We start from the raw sequence: 24,526 nt of genomic DNA on the forward strand, positions 1-24,526 counted from the left end.
GCTTCTGTCACCTAGAATTTCTTCACTTCCCACACATCTTCCCTCAACCGTCCTCCCACTTTCGTAACAGGGAGATGGTTTCCTTGTCCTTGCCTACTGCTCCATGAGCCTCTGTATCCAGCTCTTCATCCTCTATGCCTTCTGTTGATTCCAACAGCATCCTACCACTAAGCTCATCTTTCCCTCCCCTCACAACCCACGTGTTCACTATACGTAAGGATCACTGTTTCCGTGACTCCGTTGTTCATGCATCCTTCCCCACTGATCTCCCTTCAAGTGTAACAACAAGTGCCACACCTGCTCCTATACCACCTCCCTCATCACCATTAAGGGCCTCAAACAATCCTTCCAATCGAGGCAATGCTTCACCTGAGAGCCTGTCATCTGCGGTAAGCAGTGCTTCTGATGTGGTGAGACCAGACCGGGGGACTTGCTTCACTATGTTTGCCTCAAGAGGCACAGTCTCGTGGTGGCCATCCATTTCATTTTGGCTTTCCATTCCTCTTCTGTCCATGGCCTTCTCTGCTACCATGAAGCCAAATTCGGGTTAGAGGAGCAACATTTCAAATTTTGTTTGAGTAGCTCCAAACCTGATTACATTAACATCAGTTTTTTTGTTCTAAAACTTCCATGAATTACTCCCCCTTCTCTTTTTCCACTGCCTGTTCCCATTACTCTCTTACCCCTCTTGTTTCCACACTTGTCCATCACCTCCCTCTGGTGATGAACAGTCTTTGCCTTTCTTCCATGGTCCATTGTCCTCTCCTATTAGATTTCTTCTTTCTAAGCCTTTTGCCTGTAACTTCTACCCCCTACCAGCTTCTTACTTCATCCACCCTTGCCTACCACCTGCCAACTCATAATCCTCCTCCCCCACCTTCTTGTTCTGCCTTCTGCCCCTGACCTTTCCTAATGATGAGACTCAGCCCAAACAGTCAGCTGCACATCAACTTCATAGATGCTGCTTGTCTTAATGAGTTCAACCAGCATTTTATGTGTGTTGCTCAAGATTTTCAGCATCTGCAGAATCTCTTGTGTTTATTATTTCCAGCTCTTTGTATTCTTGCTTATCCCTCTCCCTGCCTCCTGTCTTCACACTCGTTCCCCCCACCTATTGCTTTCCCTCTCTCCATTCACCTGCCACAGTCTTCCAACTGCACCCCACTCAAATCCACTTCCTGCTTGAAACCTCGCACCCCTCTTCAGTTCACCTCTTCTGTAACTCTATCTCACCACTCCAGTTACTCATTACTGGGCATCTCGCCTCTCTGCTCTGGGTCCTGATGCAGGATTTCAACCTGAAATGTTGATAGTTTCGTTCATCCAACGGTTCTGCTGAGTTCCTCCAGGAGATTGTTTGTTGCTTGCATTGGATTGGGTGATGTCAGTTCTGTGTAATTGTACCAAAGTTAATTCTGTGGGATGTGGTAGGGTTGAGAACCTGCAAATAATTGGAAAGGAATGGATAGCACAGGAAGCATTTAAAACATCTGTGTATAGAGTTACCTGCCCTTGGCCAATGGGATCCAATTATGTCTGGGGTATCAGATAAATTTTAAGTGCAAAGGTTAGGTTCAGACTGGCCATGTTTGAGGTGGTTTTAATGTTATGTGTTGCAGGTGACACAATGAGTGCAGCACTGAACGAAATGCTGAAATACCAGAAATATTGTTGGTTGGATTAACCTTAAATTAGAGCCCTCAAGTGTATGCGATATTCTGGGGGTGAGGGAGTGGAAAGGGGGAAGAAGTGGGTGTTCTGGTCAAAGGCTATTGGCCAGAACACCCATCAACATCACTTAAAAAACAGATTTCCCTCTGATTATCACATTGCCCAGGGAGTCTCGTGCCCAAATTTTAAAGTGAAATAACAACTGAGATGTTCTAGCGTTATTACAATCCATTGTATCTGATTTTATTCTCGTACAGGCCAAAGCTGAAATGCATGCACACACGAAAGAGCCCCCGAAGCCACACTACGATTCTCGTTACAGTAGCTCGAGTCCTGGGAGTAGCGAGCACCCCCGCAGTCAGGAGGCCACGATCCCTTCCAAGCCACAGCCCCCTCCGGTGGCTTTGAAACCCTCGTTTGGGGCTAGAACGGCAGTCAAGCCACTGGCTGCAGCCACTATGCCCCCAGGTGAAGAGGGTGAGCAGTACATCGATGAAGAGTTGGGAGATGGGGACCAGCATAAGTCAGTGTTGGGCAAAGTGAAAATATTTGAAAAACTGGATCACAAAGCTCGAGCTCAGAGACTGCAAGAACTACAAGAAGCACAAATGGCAAGAGTAAGTTGCAACACAGTTTTGATAATCAATGTGTTTTCTGGTTTAAATTTACACTTCATCTTCAGCAACAGCAGAATTTTAGCAGTAATATCCTGTTTTTGCTTTCGTAGAAATGTAGATACATACAACAGAGGAAGAGACCACTTAGTCCATGGTGTCAAAAGTCAAGCTGCTTGGCCTATTCCCAGACTCATCTCCCGCTCTGAGGTCCTATTAGTTTTGACATTATTAAGTGCTCATGCAATACACTTAAAATACCTGGAGTGTTTCTGCAGTGACTCCGTCTCGAGTGAATTCCAGACAGCCCCTGCCTGGCTGAAAAGTTTTATCTTCACCTTCCCTCCAATCATCTTTCTTATTACTTGGAATCTTCTGCTAAAGTTCTTGTTGACGAAGCTCTAAGCTCTCAGTTTCTGAAATAAGTTCACTATGGGTCAACGTCTGTCAATGAGTGGCCTGTCATTTCAGAGTGAGATGAGAGAATTTTCCAGCCTGCTTCAACACCCATGGGGCTGTTTGTCCTTCCGTCCCTCCCAGCAAACCACAATTTAACCCTGGCCTAATCCTAATCACAGGACAGTTTACAATGACTAATTAACTTACCAAACTGATATGTGTTTGGAATGTGGGAGGAAACCAGAGCACCCGGAGGAAACCCACGTGGTCATGGGGAGAACGTCCAAACTCCTTACAGGCAACAGCAGGAATTGAATCCCTGTTGCTGATACTGTAAAGTGTTGTGCTAACCACTAAACTACCAATATCAGCTGTAGTCCTAACTCTTAAATTCCTGTTCTCATCCCCCTTCTTAATTCCCCAACTGTCAAAAGAAAACATTTGGATTCTCAAAGAACTTAACAACTAAGCACTTGGGGCCCTTAGAAGATTTCTGATCATTCATAATGTCATTGAGTGTGTTTAAGTCAGAGATCTAAAGATTTTTGGACAGTTAAGAGATTTACATTGGGAGTTGAGGGTGTTAAGGAGCTGTTGAGCTAAATTAGCTGTGAACTTGCGAATGGTGGAGCAAGTTAAAGGTTGTACATCCCTTGCAAGCTTCTGTCCTTAAATTCTCAGGCTCAGCTGCCTTGCCCTGATATTGCCATATAGGAACAACCATACTTAAATTCTTATTGAATCTTTCTCCTTCCTTATCTCTATAAATGAGCTCGAGCCCTGTAACCCTCAGATCTTTGCTCCAGGTTTGTATTCTCAGATACCTGACTCATTTCTCAAGCCTCCGACTTTGACTTGTACCTTTAACTCCCTCTTTCAAACTTTGCTATACCTCCCCCTAAACTCCTCTTGTGCTAAAAGCTACCTCATTAATCACTTTTGCAGTCAAGCTTACAACCTATCCCAGTGTTAAATAAGGTACCCAATCAGTATGTCTTTAATTCAGTCAAATCTAAATGGTGTTGAACAAAAAATCTGCAAAATTGCAGCCATGTGAAAGCTAGCGGAGGTCGTGAAATGCAAGCTCTTAATATTGATGAAGAATTTTTTTATTATAGCATATTTGATTAAATTTACCTCATCAGTGGTTAAGACCCTAATTATTTATTGGCAAAATACTTCACTTTGATTCTCTAATGACATTTGCTAGTTAGCAGTATTATTATCCTTCTCTAACTTTGTCTGTTCTTATTTGGAACATTGACTGTGTGATGAATCATTGCCCTAATCATCTCAGTTGGAGGAAAGCATCCACTGGAAAACCAGAGGAGGTTAATTGGATATTTTTCATGAGGAATCATCTTGACAATGTTTAGGAATACAGAATGGGTTGACCTAGGTTTGACATTCATCACTGAGCACTTGATAACTTGTTAGAGTAGATTTTGTGGCAATTTGGTCAATAGTGTGTTTCAAAGATTATCATACAGGGAGACCTTACAACTATCTCTTCTTTAGGTCATCTGTTGTTCATTTGCGCATTCATAAAAGTATTAGGATACTACTATCAAGGTTGAAATTTCTGTTTAAAGTGAACATGGGATGTTAGGAATTACCATAAAGCTTCCAACTGAGGAAGTTTGTGATAAAGCCTTTACAAAATACCTAGGGAAGTATGTGAGAGCATGCAATGAATGAAAAATGAAATTGAATTTCCTCGGGTCAAGATGGTACCAACAAGCAATGATTCCTTGGTCAACATCTTCCAGATGGCAGATCTTTCCAATTATTTCACCTTTCCGTCTTTTGTCTTGTTGGAAACTGTTGGAGCCTATGACATACAGTTTGGAACTCGATCGAAGGATCCAGTGTGATGCCGTGTCTGGAGAGCTGCCTCATGGAGATCAGAGCCGGGGAGCTGAAAAGGACTGAGAGCACGAGTTGACTTGTGGAAAAGACCAGAGACGGGGTCATGAACAACTCCATCTTGAAGCTGCGAGAAAGATTAAGCTTCGAGGTGAACATGGAGGGGGTCAGATTGGCGCTTGGACCCGGGTCGATGGTCACTCTTTATGGCAGGACTGAGCTCATGCAGCTGCTCTTCTGGCATGCGATGAAAAGTTTCTGATATTCTGAGATTTATGTGATTATTGGACTGTACTTTATATTGGGTTCCTTCAGTTTTTTTGTGTTTTTCTTGTGGATTATTGGCAGGTGGGTGATCTATTAATTTTTTGTATTTAAGGGAGAGGTTGGGGGTTTGGTGCTACTGTCACTGTCTTTTTCTCCAAGTGATGGTCAGGTTATTGTCGCTGGTTTTTTCCTGCAAGAAATGGTGTCTGGGACTGTTACTGTCAATTATTTTGCTGCGGGGAGGGGGGATTTTTGGGGTCTGCGAGTTTTGTTTCTTTTCTTTGCGTGCTGGGGGGTGGAGTTGATGTCTTTCGTCAACATCATGGTTTTTGGGTATTCAATAGCTATCTGGAGAAGACAAATATTAGAGTTGTATTGTACTCTTGACAATAAAATGAACTTTGAAAAGAATAACAGGATTGTGAAGAGTCAACATGGATTTATGAAATAAATTCTGTTTGATCAATATACTGGAGTTGTTGGAGGATATGATCAGTAAAATAGATAATGGGAAGCAAAGCAAATGTAGTGCATTTGGATTTTCTGAAGTGTAGAATGTGGTAGTTGGTTAGCAAGCTAAGAGTGAGAGTAACATACTGATGTGGATTTGAGGGTGGCTCGTTAGTTTCCACTGTTAATCCAATGGATCTATCTTGGGTTGGTGGGCTCTGACTAACCAATGATCCGCACTTGGGCTCCAGCAGTTCATGACCAACATTTCAAAGTTTGCCGACGATACAAAACTAAGAGAGATTGAGAGCAGTGAGGAGGATGAGAAGAGGGGATGTTTTAAGCTGAGTGAATGGCAGATGCAGTATAATCCATTTTGTTGCACAGAGTATTCTTAAATGGTGAGGCAGTGGGCAGTGTTGATCTTCGAAGTGACTTGGGTGACCCTGCACATGCATCACTCACTGAACACCTTTGTGGAGATGACATAAGTGCTTAGCAACGCAAAGAGTGTGCTACCCTTTACTATGAGACAGGAGAAAAGATGTCAATGTTGGGACTTGTAGTGCCTTAAGACCTTATCTAGAGTAGTGTGTACAATTTTGATCTCACCTGAAAGGGATAATAATACAAAAGGAGTGTCTCCGAGAATCATTAGACTCGGCAAGCTTGCCGCCTGGGAAGATATTGAATACACCAGACTTGTATTCTCTAGAATTTAGAAAAACCAAAGGAGATTGAAATTAACAAGATTTTGAGGCCCTCCTTTGGTCGGGGTTGACCATGGGTGCTGTGTCCCAGCTGTCTATGTCATATGCAAGCCAGGGATGTACAATTTGGAGAGCAAGCTGTTGCCCACGTAGCAGGCTCCCCCTCTCCGTGCAGCTGATGAATCCAAAGGAATGGCAGAGACCGATACAGTTTGGCACCAGCAGCATCTCGGGGATTGCCAGTGTTTGTTGAACAATGTAGGACTGCCTTTGGGACTCCAGCTCTGGAGTTTTCCGTGGGGGTTTACTCCCAATCCTTCCCCGTGAGTGGGTGCAGCCACAAGGCAGCGGAGGTTTGAAATCAAAGGTTTCCTTCCAGATGAACTGCCAGCCAAGACTGATGAGGCCTTCTGACCAAAGTGACGAGTTTTAAGGCGCCAGTAACCCACCTTTGCTTCTTCTGTCAGTAGAAACAGTTCCATTGGGCTTAGTAGCTAAGCCACGCATGAAGGTCCGAGCAGGACTTGGTTGTCAGAGGCTACTTGAGACACACACCATTGGTATCATTTAATAAATAGTGGGAGCTTATCCCCACTACCATACTCAGCTATAACAACCTTGTGGAACCTTAACAAGATTACTACAGGCTTAACAGGCTGGATACAGAGATGATATTTTCCTCAGTTGATGATTCTATACATGGGGATCGGAATAAAGGGTAGGCCGTTTAGGACTGGGAAGAGGAGGCATTTCTTTGTGCATCGTGCACTCAGAAAGTGGAACTTTGGTTATGTGAGCAGTTTTTCGCGTGAATGCTTGCAAGGTGTTCAAATTCTTGATGTTTCCATTGAAATATTCAGCTTGGAGGGACACTTGCAGAGTGCCTATGTTTCAGATAACTGGAAAAATGTCACAGGAGGACAGACGGAGGCAGGGCTGTGGGGAAGGAATAAAGAAATGATGGGCGCTGTGGCCAGTAGGTCAGCACTTTCAAGAGTTAGCATAATCGCACTGAACTGAATCTCATAAAATTAAAAAGGGCAACACATTATTCAGTCCTGGCAAATATGTGTTAGAGATTTGTTTGATCTTAGTGCTGTCTTTTGTTAGATATATTTGCATTGTTGATTTAGTAGGAGGTGTGCACATATTTTGATTTTTGTTCGCTGAAATTTACACTGTTCTTTTTAATCTGGGTTTAATGCTGTCTGTTCTTTTTGCAGCTGGAAATTGCACAAAAGAACCCAGATATCTACGCTGTCCCTATGAAACCACCTAAAGTGGAACAACCACAGTCACACAGGTAGGGCAGGTCCCTATCAGAGATTCACTCTCCGAATGTATTGGTATAGGTTTATTTTTGTCAAATGTACCAAGATACAGTGAAAATACTGCATATTGTTCATCCAAATCAAATCATTTCATATGAGCTAGAATAAGGTAGATCAATAACAATACAGAAGAAAGTGTCAAAGATAGTGGAAAAAGTGCAGTGCAGGTAATCAATAAAGTACAAGATCATAACTAGGTGGATTGTGAGGCCGAGTCCACCTTATCATTCAGGAGTCTGATAGCAGTAGGGTAGAAGTTTCCCTTGATATTGGTCGTGTGTGCTTTCAAGCTTTAGTATCCACTGCTCGATGGGAGAGAGGAGAAGAAAGAATATCCGGGGTGAGTAGGGACTTTGGTTATTCCGTCTGTTTTTCTGAGGCAGCAAGAAATAGAACAACAGATTCCATAGAGGGGAGGTTGGTTCCTGTGATGTGCTGAGATGTGTCCACAACTCTCTGCAGTTTCTTGTGGTAACGTGCAGAGCAGTTGCCATACCAAGCTCCAGACAATGCTTTCTATGGAGAATTGATTTTAAGGGTCAATGGGAATGTGCCAAATTTCTTTAACCTCCTGAGAAGTAGAGGCATTGGTGAGGTTTCTTGGCCATAACATCAACATAGTTGGACCAGGGTAGGCTATTGGTAGACTGCCATTTCGTCCTTTGAATCTGTGTGTCATTCAGTCAGATCATGATAGCTCTGTAACATAACTCTGTTGCCCTGCCCATGGCTCTTACCACCTCTTGCCCATCCTCTTCCAGTCTTGGTTTTGCAGTTTTCAATTGAGCTTTGTAACCCTCTTCCCCAAAGAGTATCAAGACCTAAATTATACTCCCTTTAGTGTGAAGATTTACTTCCTAATCTCATGCTTGAATGGCCTGGCTTAACATTTTCAGGTAATGTCATGATGCCCACCCTTCTTCTCCTGCTCAACCATAGGAAATTGATCCTGTCCATCTGTTCTGCCATTGTCTTGAGGTTGAATATGTCATGGTCCCTAATTCCCTTAATTCCCTATCTTGCTCCTAATTTTCTTTGATTATGTGTTAATTTCCCTAATTGCTTCCAATTCTCTTTAATGATGGCACACCTGGTTTCCATCAAAGACTCTGTATAAGAAACTCTATGTCACAACCACTAGTCGCCAGTTCATTGGCCTTCTTTTTTCCTGTGAGTAAACTACATTTCCTGACTGGTTAAAACCGTTTGGTCTAAGTTTAGCTCCAGTCTCAAGGGTTACCTATGAGACTCCGTTTCTCTGAGTCAAGGCTCTGTGTCAAGATCTCTCCTGCTTGCTGTTTGATGTTTATGCCCATGTAAAACATCCAAACTCAATCTCAATACCTGTGTTCATTTCAGTCGCTCATTGCAACAAAATATGCATTTATTTTAAAATAAATTTTTAGGGTAATAAAGGAATTGTTCCCTTTGACAGAAAGTTTATAATATGTTGGCCTTCAGTGCAAGAAGTTTTGATATACAAGGAAGGAAGCCTTGTTATAGTTGTACTGGGCATTGGTGAGTTGGGTGTGGTTTTGGTCTCCTTAATGGAGGACGTACCTGGAAATTAGGACTACAGCAAAGGTTCACCAGACATTCATTGGATGGGAAGAAATTGAGCTGAATAAGTCTCATTTTATCAGAGTTTTGAAGAATGAGAGATCTCATTGAAACATGCAATATTTTCCTTAAGACTGCTGGATGTGGGCAGGATGTTTTCCCGAGATAAAGTATCTAGAACAAGGTTGTCATAGTTTCGGGATAATATGATAAGGCACTAAGGACTGGAAGGAGAATTTTCTTCACTCAAGTTACAGATTTTTAGGAATTCTTTACCACAGAAGGCTGCAGGTGTCAAGCTGCTGAATATATGTTGAGGTCAAGAGAATTGCAGAATCAGAGGTATGGGAGAGAGCAGGAACACAGTACTGAAGTAAGGAATCAGACATGGTTGGACTGACTGCAGGAGCAGGCTTGAAGGCCTAACAGTCAGCATCTGTCTGCTGTTTCTCTGGAAATTCCCTAACTAAGGCAAAGTCAATGATATTTTTTATCCACACGTGCAGGGATTTTCTTCCCTCTTCAGCAGAATATATTAGGCAGTGGTCAGTAGACTATTGTTAGACAGGGTATCTGTGAATGTGACTCACAGGTGGGTAATTGAGTTAGTGGGTAAATGAGTTATGGAGTGGTAGAAGGCCAGGATCTGCTCCTGCCATCTTAACAACAGAAGCATGCGGTGTGACCAGAGATTTGATTGTGACTTCCCCTAACTTGTTCCTCTTTTGGTGAGAAGCCAAAATAAGTTTTTAAGTCCTATCACTTTTTGATCAGTTATCACCTCAGCTGGAAGGTCACAGGTCTTTCCCTGCCTTCTGTTTACTGCAGCAGGCTGTTGTGTCGACATCTACCTTTCTCTTTACATTTTGCTTTCTTTCATGTGCTTTCCCACTGTCTTTGGAGGGCACCATCTAGTGGCCCAGTTGAAAGCCACTGAATCCAGGTTGAATGAGCTTGGTTAAAATCTTCCCTGAAGCTCTCATTAAGATTTTGTACTCTTGTACAGCTGAATTCTTTTTATATTCTACTTTATTTTGAATGTATAGCAGGTGATTGGGCCCAACTGAGTCTGTGGTGATGCATCAGAGGAGCTACCTCTCTGTTCTCCTTTTCCCATTAGTGCCTCTATTCTTCTCATAGGTCAGAAGAAATGGAAACAAGATCTTCAGCCCAGACTTGTTTATGCTGACTAATGTGTCCATTGGAGCTTGTCTGCATTTGTCCTACATCGTTTCTAAATTGTTTCCATCATTGTACTTTTAAACATTATAGTTGTACCCATCTCTACTATCCTCCAGCAGCCCGAAGCTTCTACATTTGTAGCCATCTCGTACAGAACACAATAGGGAGGGTAGGTTGAGACAAGCTGATCATGATGTTTTCATTTTCTATAACCTTCTCTAGCCACCACCACTTTCTACTGGTCCTTCTGAGAGTCCACATCCATTTCACTTTAAGCACCTGAACAGAGATGCAAGAACCTAATGTCAGAGTTTATCAGTAGAATGATTGCTTTCAAAAGCCAGATCTGAGAAGATACCCTGGGAAACAGCAGGAGTTCCACACTGCCAGAGATGACTTCTTTCAGATGGCTCTTTCTGCCCTTTCATAGGACAGAAAAATCAAATAGAAGAAGAAGAAACTGCATGGAGGTTGTCCCTGATCTCCCGATTAGTATTTCTCCTACAGTTGGAGGTCTACAACTTGGGCTTCCATATTGCTAGCTCATGCAATTTTACCAGGCAGGAATATATTGGAATATTCACCATCTGTTGACAAGACCAGCAGAAACTGTCCATCTAAATGTTCCCCAGTACTTCGTTTTTGTTACAGAATGTGTACTATTTATTTTGCATGTTTTGTAAGCCAGAGTGTTGCAGTTTAGCCATATTATCTTCTATAACAGATCCCATTATATTCACAGGTCTCTGAAATTCTTCAGCTGTTCTAAGATCTGTACATATTTTTATGAAGAGCTGTTGTTTTAAATAAATTCCATTTGGGTAAACTATTTGAACCTTTTCTCGCTTGGACAAGTGAATCGTGCTACAATAATTGTTCCCCTGTTAAGCATCCTGGCCTCCATCCAAACTTTCTTCCTCTGGAAATATGTGATTTAGTTAGTTGTCCAGGGCAACTTGAAAGCATTGCTGACTGATGCATCATTGGGGCTGATCTTCCAATGTCCCACTGGCAGTTGGAGGATCTGCACCATAGTTGGAGGTCTCAACCTTCCATTGTGCTGGAGGACAATAATATGTACCTCAGCCATGACACTGAGCTCCCATGAAGTTCAGCATAGCTCTGCCATCTCCTACTATTTAGTCTGGTCCCACCCCAGATTCCAGGCAGGACCAACCTTTGTAAGTAGGCTGGAGAGCAGAAATAACATTGAGACAACATAGAAGTGACAATTAAATTATTTTTTTGAATGCAGTGACTGGATTTTTAGTTCAAACTTAGCTTAGTACCAACCAAATTACTCGGTCATTCTCCTGTCTCTATATTTTATTGCCGGTCACTGGTAGGTTGGAACTTTCTGATCCACACGGAGAACAGGCAGGAATATTTCTCAGTGATGTGAACTAAGAATAGCAATATTTAAATTTCTGTGATATCAATACTCACATTATTAACAAATGAGATCCACCAGGGTTTATTAATTGAAACTATTCAGATTTACTGGGAGATCTATGAGTACAGGAAATCTATGAACTCTTCACAGTTCTAACAATTGGTACTTTTGCAAATGGAGTGATTTGACACTGTATGAAAGAGTGCTTTCTTCATATCAAACCCTGGAATGGTTTGTTTTACACTGGTATGTCTGAAACAGCTTAAATATTGTGAACTACAGGACGTAAGATCAGGTGAGGGATATTTATGAGGGACTGGAGAAGGCCACAATGACCAGAGTGAAGACAATGGAGAATAACCTGAACTTGATGGCAAAACAGTATTTCCTTGTTGTCCAGTGGTCAGATTTACAGTCTGACTGGTGGATGGATATGGACCATGGTAGCAAGCTGCAGCCAGCACCCTTGATGTCAAGCCTGAGAGCCCTCTTCCCCAGGCTTCAACCCTCTTTCCCCCTCCCCTCTGAAGATTTATCGAACTGGGCATACAAAATCATTTTCACAATAAAATTGCTGTGAATATATAAAGCCAGAAAAATGATGCGCGAATCTGCATGTCAAATGATCCTTGCGATCCTCTTCTTTTTACTTTGGGTCTGGGACACAGCTTCAATCTTCATATATAACTCCCTGCAGGGAAGTAAAATTTTATCTTTATGTTGCTAGAGCCAATTCATTATTGATCTCGACTGCCTTGGAGCATATTTGATGACCTACTTGTGCTTCTTACCACAAAACTTGCCCAAAGGCAATGGAAAATATAATATGAAAAGTTTTTTGAGGTGACTTTCATTGTTTACGCAGATGTTAACATTTGAGCTAATAAAAACACAAAATGCTGGCAGAACTCAGCAGACCAGGCAGCATCTGTGGGAGGAGGTAGTGACGACGTTTCGGGCCGAAACCCTTCATCAGGAGTGAAGTAACATGGATGGTCGTGGGGGGAGGGATAAAGTAGAGAGCTAGGAAGTGATAGGCTGGAGGGAAATGGGCTGGGGGGGGAAGGTGGAGAATTATGGGAAACAAAAGAGAAAGAAAGGTAGAGCTGGGGGCAGATTATAGTGAGGGGGGGAAAGGAGAGAGAAAGAGAACCAGACTAAAATAATAGATAAGGATGGGGGTAGGCAAAGGTATCAACGGAGGTCTGTGAGTTGAATGTTCATGCCGGCAAGTAGGAGGCTACCTAGGTGGGAGATAAGGTGTTGCTCCATCGACCTGCGTGTGGCCTCATCTTGACAGTAGAGGAGGCCATGGACAGACATGTCGGAGTGGGAGTGGTCTGTGGAATTAAAGTGTGTGGCCACAGGGAGATCCCACCACTGCTGGAGGATCGAGCGTTGGTGTTCGGCGAAACGGTCTCCCAGTCTGCGGCGGGTCTCCCCAATGTATAAATGGCCACATCAGGAGCACCGGATACAGTATATCACCCCAGTTGACTCACAGGTGAAGTGATGCCTCACCTGAAAGGACTGTCTGGGGCCTGGGATGGTGGTGAGGGAAGAAGTGTGGGGGCAGGTGTAGCACTTCTTCCGTTTGCAGGGATGAGTGCCTGGGGGGAGGGATGGAGGGGATGAATAGACAAGGGAGTCGAGTAGGAGCGATCCCTGCGGAAAGCTGAGAGTGGGGGGGGGGGAGGGGAAGATGTGGCTGGTGGTGGGTTCACGTAAGAGGTGGTGGAAGTTACGGAGGATTATACATTGGATCTGTAGGCTGGTAGGGTGATAGGTGAGGACCGGGGGGCTGGGGTGAGGGCAGAGGTGCGTGAAATATGGGAGACACGGGGTGATATACTGTATCCGGTACCCCAGACAGTCCTTTCAGGTGAGGCACCACTTCACCTGCGAGTCAACTGGGGTGATATACTGTATCCGGTGCTCCCGATGTGGCCGTTTATACATTGGGGAGACCCGCCGCAGACTGGGAGACCGTTTCGCCGAACACCGGCGCTCGGTCCTCCAGCAGTGGCAGGATCTCCCTGTAGCCACACACTTCTATTCCACAGACCACTCCCACTCCGACATGTCTGTCCATGGCCTCCTCTACTGTCAAGATGAGGCCACACGCAGGTCGATGGAGCAATACCTTATCCCCTGCCTAGGTAGCCTCCTTCCTGCCAGCATGAACATTCAACTCACAGACCTCCGTTGATACCCCTGCCCCCCACCCTTACCCCCATCCCTATTATTTTAGTCTGGTTCTCTTTCTCCCCCCCCCTCACTATAATCTCCCCCCAGCCCTACCTTTCTTTCTCTTTTATTTCTCATAATTCTCCACTTTCCCCCCCCAGCCCATTTCCCTCCAGCCTATCATTTCCCAGCTCTCTACTTCATCCCTCCCCCCACTTCTTATCCCCCCCCCCCCCCCGACCATCAAATGTTACTTCACTCCTGATGAAGGGTTTCGGCCCAAAATGTCGTCACTACCTCCAGACACTACTAAATGGTGTCTGGCCTGCTGAGTTCTGCCAGCATTTTGTGTTTTTATTTATTTCCAGCATCTGCAGATTCACTCGTGTTGCCTTAACATTTGAGCTGTTTGATTTTGTGTTTGTTATCACCACCAGCAATGTGGGTCAAACTTCAAATGTGTTAAGACAATTAACAGACTCCTAGAATAACCCCCTCCAAGTGGGTATGGCAGAGGTGTCTTTAAGACTGGCATTGGTACTCCCAAGCTTGGTCATGTAGTCTTCAGCGCATGCAAGTGATGTGTGTACCATACTGTGAACCCATTTTAGATCACTGCTGAACTTCTTTGGGAGTCATATCAATGAGGAGTGAGGGTAATTCTGCATATTACAACTGTAAGTACTGTAATTATAGCTGGTAGCAACCTGTTGAAAGATCTAGCCCATTAAGTTTTCCCTAGAACATCAATTGTTCCCACAGGACACAGGGCTGATGTCTGACATGTTCTGGCTAGTCTTTTCCTGCCAGAGTATCAATGTCTTTTTAACACATGTGATAACTAGAGAGGATGTAACTTGAGTTTTAAGAGAAATTTCATGCCATTTTTGAACATTTAGCCTAAAAAAAAGAGGATTTTGACTGAAATATGGTCACTCAAAGCACATAAATAAGAAGGGAGGGACAAGATTATTGTTGAAAAATTAGTCACAGAAATAAATGGCAGAGATATGTTTCATGTGTAGAAAACACTTTTAGTATTCTTAACTGTGTTTAACAATTCTGTACTTTATAACACCTAATTTTCTCTTGGTATTTTAATAACATTAGCTCTTTTATCCCCCTAACTTCAGACCTCCTGAGCCCCAGAAGCCCGCACCACAATCCTACCTGGACCCCAGCGGATTTGGCTACAGAGTGGAAGATGAGGATGATGAGGAGGAGCAGTATCGCAGACAACTTGCAGACCATTCAAAGAGAGGTTATTACGGTCAGCACGGACCTCATACCACCAAATACAGGGATACTGAACTTTAGAAAAGGGATACTTTATAACCATGGTTTTAATAAAATGAAAAACAAAACAAAAAACAGATGTGCTGGAAATGATCTGCTGGCCCATAAGCTCCTGGACCGTCAGTGACTGGTTAACTTGCAGTTGCTCCCAGCAATAGTAACTTTATTTCAATGGGACTTGTATACTTCGCGAATGCTGTTCTATCTGCCTTTTACTATAGTTTTCACATTAAGCTTTTTTTTACATAATTTCCAATTCACGGACAAATTAAGGTTTTAAAAAGTGGGCAGACATTTGTAACAGAGTTCTGCACAGGAACACAAAAGTGCCTCGTGTTTATTTTTCTTGAACAAAAAGCTTGCTTTTGGAGAAAATGTTATTGGTGAAGGTAATGACACTGGACTTGGTATGAATTTGAGTTATATTTTTTAAATGATAAGCCATTGTGGTGTAAAGATCATTTGGGACCAGAGGAAAGAGTCCTAATTTTGTACTGCATTTGCCATTGACATGTGCAAGAATGTATCTTGCACCCAGAGTGCATTTTTTCTAACTTGTAATGATGGTATTGATTTTAAATTGATCAAATAAAACATTATGTATTTAAGTGCCATTACTTTTTAGCTTGGATATCAAAATGCAGATAAAGTTTTGGTTTTGGGGATTTTTGAAGAACTACTTAATCTTTTAGTGCTTTTTAAATTGTGAATAACAAAAACTTTATATTGTAGAACATTCTCAAGTTATCAGAACCTCTCAATGTGTTATAACCACTGAAATACTTTCAAAAGTTTAATCACTTGAAGGAAATGCCAATTTTCACAATCTTTCAAATGATTCAATGGAATCAGAAATATTAAAATGTTAGAGGTATTTTTGACTTGTTTAGTTCTACAAGGTAAAATGCCACTGGCAGGTTTGGCCTCTGGAAAGCTTGGGAGATGCTGCTTTTAAACTCCAGTCCATGGCTGAAAGTGCTCCCAAGGTTCTGTTAGTAAGGAGCTCCTGGATTTGAACCCAGTGTTGATGAATGAAGAGTTAATGATTTGCAATCAGAAGAGTATATGATGTGGAACAAACTCTGTACTCTTGTGTTCTCACAGATGCACCTTGCCTTTCTAGGTTGTAGCTCTAGGACCAGATGTTTGATGCCTATAACGGACAATCGTGAACTGTGTGAGTGAATCTGAGGCTGAGATCAATGTTGATGTCTGCTTTTACCCCCAAAAGATTGGTTAACTAACGTACAGTAAATTTTAAATAGTCCTCAAATGAACTGTTTCTGGCACTTGTGTAATATATTTTTCCCGAGCCTCAGTCCACTTGTTTATCAATTCCTGGTTCAAAATGAAGTTCAGATGAACGCCAGTCTTATTCATAATTAAATTGACAGCCTGTGTAAATTTATCTCCCCCTGTACCTCATTGTGCCTGACTTAGAAATGGTGATCATAAAGTCACTTTTAATTTTGTATATTTCAACAACTTTTATTTAAACATTTTCAACATCTAGGCATTGCAGCTAAGGCCAACAATTAATTGTCCATGTCTGATTGTTTGATATAAAGATTTTATTGGGCCATTTCAGCAGATATTTGAGTCAACCAGATTACTGCGAGTCTGGGGATGCATATAAATGAGACAGTAAAATGACAGATTTTGTTTCCTGAATGACAATATTGGATTGCTGCAGATGTAATTATCTTATGGTCATATTTGTAATTTAATTTTTTTTTATTGCCTGAATAGTCCTCCAATGTAGGGAAATTTGAACTTTATCACTGAAGCATTCATCCAGGCTCCAGATAACTGGCAACACACAGAAAATGCTGGAGGAACTCAGCAGCCGCTGTGGAAAAGAGTAAATAGTTGACATTTTTGGGCCGAGATCCTTCAGGACCGAGAGGGAAAGAGGGAGATGCTTGAATTAAAAGATAGGGGAAGGGAAAGGGGCTGGCTGGAAGGTGATCGGTGAAGCCAGATGGGTGGGAAAGGGCAGGAATGGAGAAGAAAGAATCTGATAGGAGAGGGTATAATAGGAGAGAGGGAAGGAGGAGGGGACCCAGGTAATAGGCAGGTGAGAAGAAGTAAAATGTCAGAGTGGGGAAGAGAGGAAGTGGGGGGGATGAATTTTGTTCACCGGAAGAAGAAATCCATATTTATACTATCAGGTTGGAGGGTACCCACAGAATATAAGGTGATCCTCTTCCACCCTGCGGGTGGCCTCTTCTTGGTACAAAAGAGGTGGCCATGGATCAACATGTCGGAATGGTAATGGGAATTGAAATTAGAGTGGTTGGCCATTGATAATAGGTCCGGTGAATGCAAGACGGCCCAAGAATCTCGCAGAACTAGAAGCATTTTGCAAAGAAGAATGGGCGAAAATCCCCCAAGCAAGAATTGAAAGACTCTTAGCTGGCTACAGAAAGCATTTACAAGCTGTGATACTTGCCAAAGGGGGTGTTACTAAGTACATACTGACCATGCAGGGTGCCCAAACTTTTGCTTTGGGCCCTTTTCCTTTTTTGTTATTTAGAAACTGTAAAAGAAGTAAATAAAAAAAAAAGTAATCCTGCTTAATATATTACTGTAAAGAAATGTGTCATCTTTAACTTTATGCCTTTTGGAAATCGGGTCATCTTTTACTCGCTTTGCTATTCACAGTAACAGAAATTTTGACCAGGGGTGCCCAAACTTTTGCAAGCCACTGTACACTCTGCCTCCAGATGTATGGAATCTACATTGATTTTAGAAACAGCTCTTCAAATTCTAGGATGAATCTGTTCAAAGAAATCCAGTCAGTGATCTCCCAGTAAAATGAGGGCAGTGAGATTCCTCTAAAGTTACCACAGGTTTCCTTGTCCCCTTTCTTGCAGATGTTCAAGATTCCAACTCCCAGAAGTCTGGTATGGGCCTCCCTCTTCTCAAATTTGGGAGATGAGATTGTGGATTTGTGACTGACCCTCAGCAGCTAAGCTGCAGTATACAGGGGTTTATTGCCCTTGCAGTTCATTCAGAGGTGAAGCTCCAAGCCAGCTTGTTTGCCAAAGCATGCTGCAGCATGGCCATCTCTGCTACCTGGTCTTGCTGTACAACACGGCCTCACAAAATACACAGTGAGGTGCTGGGGAAACAGACCACTTTTCATCCCTTAGAAGCCATTACGTGATGAAATTAACCTTCACTTTTAATGTGCCAGTACAGCCTTTGGTTGATTGAAAAAACAAATACTTTAAGATCAAGGCCTTGGATCTGGCACAGAGACCATGGTTTAGTTGTTCTTCCACACTAGGCAAAATACTTAAGGCCTTGCCATAAGATCCATTGCTCTTTCAGTATATAGCTTGTACTTGGTTTGTTTGTTCATTATTGACATGGCCATGATTGTTCTTGCCTTTTAAGCAGTTTCTCTAAAGACGGTGACCCCAGCCATTACTAATACTCTTCAGAGGTTACCTGACACAGTGGTCGCATAACCAGGTCTTATGATATGCACCAGCTGCTCATATGAACATCCACCGCCTGCTCCATGGCTTCATGTGACCCTGATTGGGGAGGGGAAGATGCTAAGCAGTTGCTGCACCTTGCCCAAGAGTGACCTGCAGGCTAGTGGAGGGAAGGAGCATCTTAAACCATCTTTGGTAGAGATGTACCTCCAGCCTGCCAACCAGGGTTCTATCAGAGTTCAGAATGACAAGCCTGGTGAAATGAATGTGCAGGGGGGAGGGGGAGGTAATAACTCATTAAAAGGTATATTTTTCTTAAATAGTTGAACACATAACTCATCTCTCTCATTAGTTGTCTCCATTGTACCCTCTGTCATGAAAAGTGCACAATTTTTTGAAGATAGGATAATTTTGTAAGGTGGATAGAAATCTGGCTTTAATAGGGAAGCAGTAAGGAAGTTCTGCTAACCTTCATAAACAATTGGATCCCAGCTGGAGTTTTCTGTTTGGTTCTGAGCATTGAACTTTCCATTGGAATTCAAATATGAGGATTGATGTGTTCTACTGGAATGGTTCCAGTGATGAGGGAGTTCAAGAATGTGGGGACACTGGAGAAATTGGGGCTGTTCTTTGAACAGAGAAGATGAAGAACGTGTTAGAAGAGGATTCAAATCACAGTTGGGTTTCACTAAATGAGTAATGTAATCAAGTAATGAAATCAAAAAACAGATTGAAAGTGATTAGCAAGAGAAACAGTAAGAGGAAATTTATTTTTACGTGATTGTGACAGATTATGGTGACAAACCAGGTGCCATCAGAAAGGAATTGGATAGATATTTCAAAAGGAATAGCTGGCAAGGTTATAGGGAAGGGGAAGTGGGTCTTATTGAGCGGCTCTTTCAGTGGTGTGATACTGGCAAAATTGGTGAATATCCACTAGTATTCTATCATCCTCTTATTCTCAGAACAAATGCCTGGCATTCACTGTGGATAGTAACCAGCTGGACAGTACTCATTCATCATCGTTCCAAGTTTCAAATGAGCTATTAAACCAAGATCCCACTCGGCCTGTCAGGTGACGGTAAATGGTCACATGCCATTTTATGAACAAGAACTCCGTATCCAATGTTTGTCCCTCAACACCGCCACGACAGGTCACTGAACTGCAACCTCATAGAGCTTACTCCACACAGACTTCCACAGTAATGCCAATGACCACTGGAACTGCCATTGTCTAATCAAGGGTGAATGGCCGTTCCACAGCTTTGTGCAAAAAGCTGTGGGTATTCCCAAATCACTGTCAAAGGGAGAGATGAAGTAGGAAAAAAAAGTACAGTCGACGTACACATCTTCTATTTTTTTCTCTAGCCCTGCCGAGGGGTGAGACCGTTCGGCAGGGCTAGAGAAAAAAAACTATATGTCTACTTTTTCCACAGATGCCGTCCAGCCTGCTGAGTTCCTCCAGCGTTTTGTGTGTGTTGCTTGGATTTCCAACATCTGCAGATGTATTGTTTGTTGTAAACTATAGTGTTGCCTGTTTGGTATCTCTACCGCTCCTGACTACTCTTCTTCCTTTGCTTCAATTTACAGACGCAAAAAGGGAACAGTTCGTCGACCTGCCAACCGTTTGCCTGCGTTTGGCTCATATCCCTCAAAACCCCTCCTATCCATGAATTTAAACGAAGGTTTTTAACATGTCATTGTACTCGTCCATTGCTGAAACCCTCTTCGATGGCCTAGTCACCTTTGAACGTAACCATCCATCGCATCCCAAGCTGGCCACCCGCCATTACCCTTGGTTTCACACGGAAGCCTCCTGGTGGTATCCTAACGCAGAGTTATGCCTCTCCCACCTTGTGCTCAGAGACCTACACTTAGGTCTGACAATACCTCGATTTTCAACTGGTTATTCTCCATGTTCATTCAGTCTTCTGCAGCCTACTCGCCATTTCTGCAAACATGTAACCGTCTAACCCTCCACCTGCTTATGATTCCGACCACTGATTCCAACACCCCCGCTGCCTGGTTCCTGAGATCCTGAAACTCCTTCGCTTACAGCTTTAACCATATAACTTTATACATTATACAGTAATGATCGATCGACCCAGAACTTTGAAACATATGACTGCATCAGAGGTACCAAATAATTGCATGTTATATGTACTAACCAACGAACAATTTTCCCTCACCAAAGAATGGGGCTGGGACTGGATTATTTTATTTAAACTCCATTCTCAATCACAATGAAAAGTTAATTTGTGTGCTACGTGCGGCAGTTTTATCCCCGTCTGCAGTTTTTTTTGCCGTTAACAAGAGTGTAAGGAGTAAAGATTCGGAGCATCCCACTGAATCATGGATTTGAAGTGAACTGAACCTTACATTTTAGAAGGCACGGAAGACTGTAGATGCTGGGATCTGCAAAACAAAAACAAACTGCTGGAGGAATTCAGCCGGTCAAGCAGCGACTGTGGAGGGAAGTGGGCATGTGCAGGATGGGTTGCATCCGTTACATTTCTGTAGCGCATTTCTTATCCTTTTCAGGACATCCTAAAGATCTTTGCACCAATAGAGTGCGAGCTGTTGGTAGTCAGACTAGTGATGTAGAAAGCACGACAGTCGTTCTGAACACACAAAATCTATCAAGTAGATGACTTAAACGTTTTGTTAAATCTGAGTTTAATCACAGAGTTATACAGCACGAAACAACCTTCGTCCCAAATCGTCCCTGCCGAACCAAACTCTATCCAGGTATCCTGGTTTCGCCCATACCCCACGAAACCTTTCCTACACGTTAATATAAAATAAGGAGCCCTCAAAGGTTAGATAGAGGCGGCGCGGGTCTCGATAAAACTGCAGCATTGCCTGTTTCACAGTTCTGTCACTCATTAAAATTTTTTGTGTGGAAGGAGTTCAGCACCTCTAGAACATTTACGGACTTGTTGGATTTTTCTCCAGAACGCAATTGATTTGAGTGCCCCTGCCAGAACTGGTAACGCAATCCCTATCTCGCCTGCAGTTATTTTAAAACTCCTATACTGAGTCACTTCAGGGACGTGTGGAAGGGAGAGTTTTAGGAAAGGTTTTGATCCCACCCCCTTCCTCCTCCTGCTCCTGGAAGCGTGTAGGGTGGAGAGGGAGGGCGGCGAGTTTTCAACACGGCGTTCTGAAAGAACTTTTAGACTAGCACTGTGCTGGGGTTGTGTGAGTCTTGGGACCTCTCTCCCTCTCCTTGCTGCCTGTCCTTGCTGCTGGATGTCACTGCCGGTAGTCTTGCCCAGTTCTTGCCCCGTGGTTGCCGGTGCAGCCGGCGGAGATCCCTCACTGCGCTGCCGAGGTCGTTGGGCTCCGGGAGCGCTGCCCCAGAATCCTGGGAGCAACCCCGGGCGCCAGGCGGTATCCAGCCCGCTCTACGGCCGCTCCCTCTTCGCCCTGGGACTGCTGCAGATCGCCTTGGGCTTTTCCGTCGTCTCGCTCAGCTTCGGGGCGCTGTCCCTCACCGAATCCCCCAATGTCAGGAACTCGTGTCCTTTCTGGGCAGGCTCTTCGGTGAGTTGACAAACTTTTAAAAGTTTAATTGATGCATCAAGTCTTATGTTGTGCCTTAGTTCTCGATTATGCTCGGCAATTTAACTGTGTAGTGAGACTGCTCTATTTAAGAAGGGTCGTGAATTCTTACACACACTCGTTTGTGAGTGAATTCTTACTAATTACTTTCTTCTAACCCTCTCGTCCTTTTTTTAAGTAACCAGGCTACTGTTTTTTTTTTGAAAACTGTATAAAGTGCAACCACGACAATAACAACATCTTGCATTGGTATGTCTCTTTTAATGTAGGAACACGGTCCAAAGCGTTTCAAGAGAGTAAATTTGTGAGCCGGATTGGCAGCAAGAGCAGATGTGACTTTAGAAAGTTTAGGCAGCATTTTAATTGGGGGGGGGGGGGATTTAAGGAGCAATGTCATTGTTTAATTGGGGGGGGGAAGGGATATAAGGAGCGATGTCATTGTTTAATTGGGGGGGATTTAAGGAGCAATGTCGTTGTTTAATTGGGGGGAGATTTAAGGAGCAATGCCATTGTTTAAGCCACAGGCAGTTGGAGTCACATCATGGAAAATGAGAGCAAGGTTGAGACTACAACAGGAAAAGGATGTTGGCAGGGTTAGTTGCCAAGTTGGGGTCTTCAGAGGTGTTTAAGAACAATTTTCAGATCGATGTGTTGCTGAACAGTGAATCAGTGTAGATGAGGGTGAGTGGGATTTGTTGAGTTAGGGCATAAAGTTTAATCAGGGTGGAAGAGGGAGACTACAAATGTCAAGTATTAACAAAGATGTGAGTGAGTTACAGGAAGGAATGGAGATTTTGGAAAGAGGAAGTTTCCTAGGATGCTGCCTAGATTAGAGAGTATGTGCTATAAGGGAAGCTTGCACAGATTTGTGATGTTTTCTTTCGAGTGTCAGAGGCTGCGGGGAGATTTGAAAGAAGTTTACAAGTTTCTGAGAGGAACAGATTGGGGAGACGGTCATAATATTTTCCCCAGGGTAGGAATGTCAAATATCAGAAGACTTTTAAGGTGAGAAGGGAGAAGTTTAAAGGAGATGTGCAGGAGGTTTTTTTTTACACCGTGGTCTGTGCCTTGGAAGAGGCTGCCAAGGGTAGTGCTGGAAGCAGATACCATGGCGGTGTTTAAAAAGCATTTAGATAATTGAAGGGATATAGATCAAATGCAGGCAGCAATGATTTAATTTGGTCTAGTGTTCAGCTTGATGCCATGACAGGAAGGGCCTATTCCCGTGCCATACTATTCTGTGTTCTAAGATTTTAACAGCAGGTCATCTGAGGTGGGAAAGAAGCCACTTGGCTCAATAGGCATCAGAAGATTTCTCCCAAGGAATCTCTGATCTATTTGTCCCACTTCCTCTTTCATATTACAAATATGTTTTTGGACATCACTGTTCTATTGCTTGAATTCCCTAGCTTCCATGATCACCTCTGTTATAAATGGACTAGAAATATACATTTATGGCCTTGCACATTTCCAATGGCTCCACAAATAGGCAACCACACTGATCCTTAAGAGGATCAATTTTCTTGTAATTGACTCTTTTGTCTTTATATACTTGTAGAGCCTGTTCGGATTCTCTATCTTACCTATTAAGAGTATCTCATATTCCCTTTTTGTCTCCTGATGTCCTTTTTAAGTATACAACTACATCCCCTTCAGAGAACTTACTTGATCTAACTGGTCGTATCTGACATATGCTTCATCCTTTTTCCTGACCACATCCTCAATATACCTTATCAGCCAGGGTTCCCTAATTACTCCACCCTCACCCTTCAATCTAAAGGAAACATGTTGGTTTTGAACATGTTTGTCAAATATGTTCAGGAAAGTTTCTTTAAACAATATACAGAGGTCCCAACTAGAGAGTGCAATATTGAATCTCCTGTTAGAGAACGTGACAGGGCAGGTGAAGAAGTGTGAGGAGGAGAACACTCACAGAAGTGGGAACACTTTGGATCTAGTGGTCATAACTCCATTAGTTTCAAGATAATTATAGAGAAAGGATATGACTGGTTCTCGGGTTGGGATTCTAAATTGGATAGCATCAGAAAGCATCTGGCCAGGATGGACCAGAAAAGGTGTGATTGGTAAGTGGGTGGCCTTCAGAAGAGAAATTTTGTGAGTGTAGAATTTGTTTGTTCCTGTTAGAATAAAAGACAAGGCTACCAGGTTTAAGGAACTTTGGTCTTTGAGGCATATTAAAGCCCTGGTTAAGAAAAAGAAGGAAGTGCAGAGGCGGGCAGGAACAAATGAGGTGCTTAGGAGTAAATGTAAGAGAGAAAGCAGGAGGACTAAGAGAAGGCATGAGGTTGCTCTGGCAGTTGAGCTGAAGGAGAATCCCAAGGACTTCTACAACTATATTAAGAGCAAAAAGAAAGCAAGGAACAAAATTGGTCCACTTGAAGATCAGCATGGTCACTTACACATAGAGCTGAAAAAGATGGGGGAGATCTTAATGTTTTGCATTTGTATTTACTTGGGAGATGGACGCAGAGTCTTTAGAACTGAAGGGAAACAGCAGAGAGGTTATGGAGCATATAAGGATTACAGAGGAAGAGGTATTTGCTGTACTGAGGCAAATTACAATGGAAAT

The 24,526-nt window shown here is 43.0% G+C and overlaps 2 protein-coding genes across 9 annotated transcripts in view; both read left to right on the forward strand.

The window, feature by feature from the left end:
- The window catches only part of tjp2a (tight junction protein 2a (zona occludens 2)), a 143,005-nt gene extending 125,497 nt beyond the window's left edge, over positions 1-17,508 (forward strand). For 4 of the 5 annotated variants that reach the window (XM_059974721.1, XM_059974719.1, XM_059974718.1 and 1 more), the window contains exons 21-23: positions 1,929-2,288; positions 7,201-7,280; positions 14,764-17,508. In XM_059974721.1, coding sequence (XP_059830704.1) covers positions 1,929-2,288; positions 7,201-7,280; positions 14,764-14,947 — 624 coding nt within the window. In that variant the 3' untranslated portion in view covers positions 14,948-17,508. The remainder of the gene's footprint in view (positions 1-1,928; positions 2,289-7,200; positions 7,281-14,763) is intronic. The other variant, XM_059974722.1, reaches the window with a different exon arrangement.
- A 3,956-nt stretch (positions 17,509-21,464) lies between these two features.
- The window catches only part of fam189a2 (family with sequence similarity 189 member A2), a 112,446-nt gene continuing 109,384 nt past the window's right edge, over positions 21,465-24,526 (forward strand). For 3 of the 4 annotated variants that reach the window (XM_059974746.1, XM_059974747.1, XM_059974748.1), the window contains exon 1: positions 21,465-21,918. In XM_059974746.1, coding sequence (XP_059830729.1) covers positions 21,625-21,918 — 294 coding nt within the window. In that variant the 5' untranslated portion in view covers positions 21,465-21,624. The remainder of the gene's footprint in view (positions 21,919-24,526) is intronic. The other variant, XM_059974750.1, reaches the window with a different exon arrangement.

This window comes from Hypanus sabinus, chromosome 7 (genome assembly GCF_030144855.1).
Source record: "Hypanus sabinus isolate sHypSab1 chromosome 7, sHypSab1.hap1, whole genome shotgun sequence".
NCBI classification, from domain to species: domain Eukaryota; kingdom Metazoa; phylum Chordata; class Chondrichthyes; order Myliobatiformes; family Dasyatidae; genus Hypanus; species Hypanus sabinus.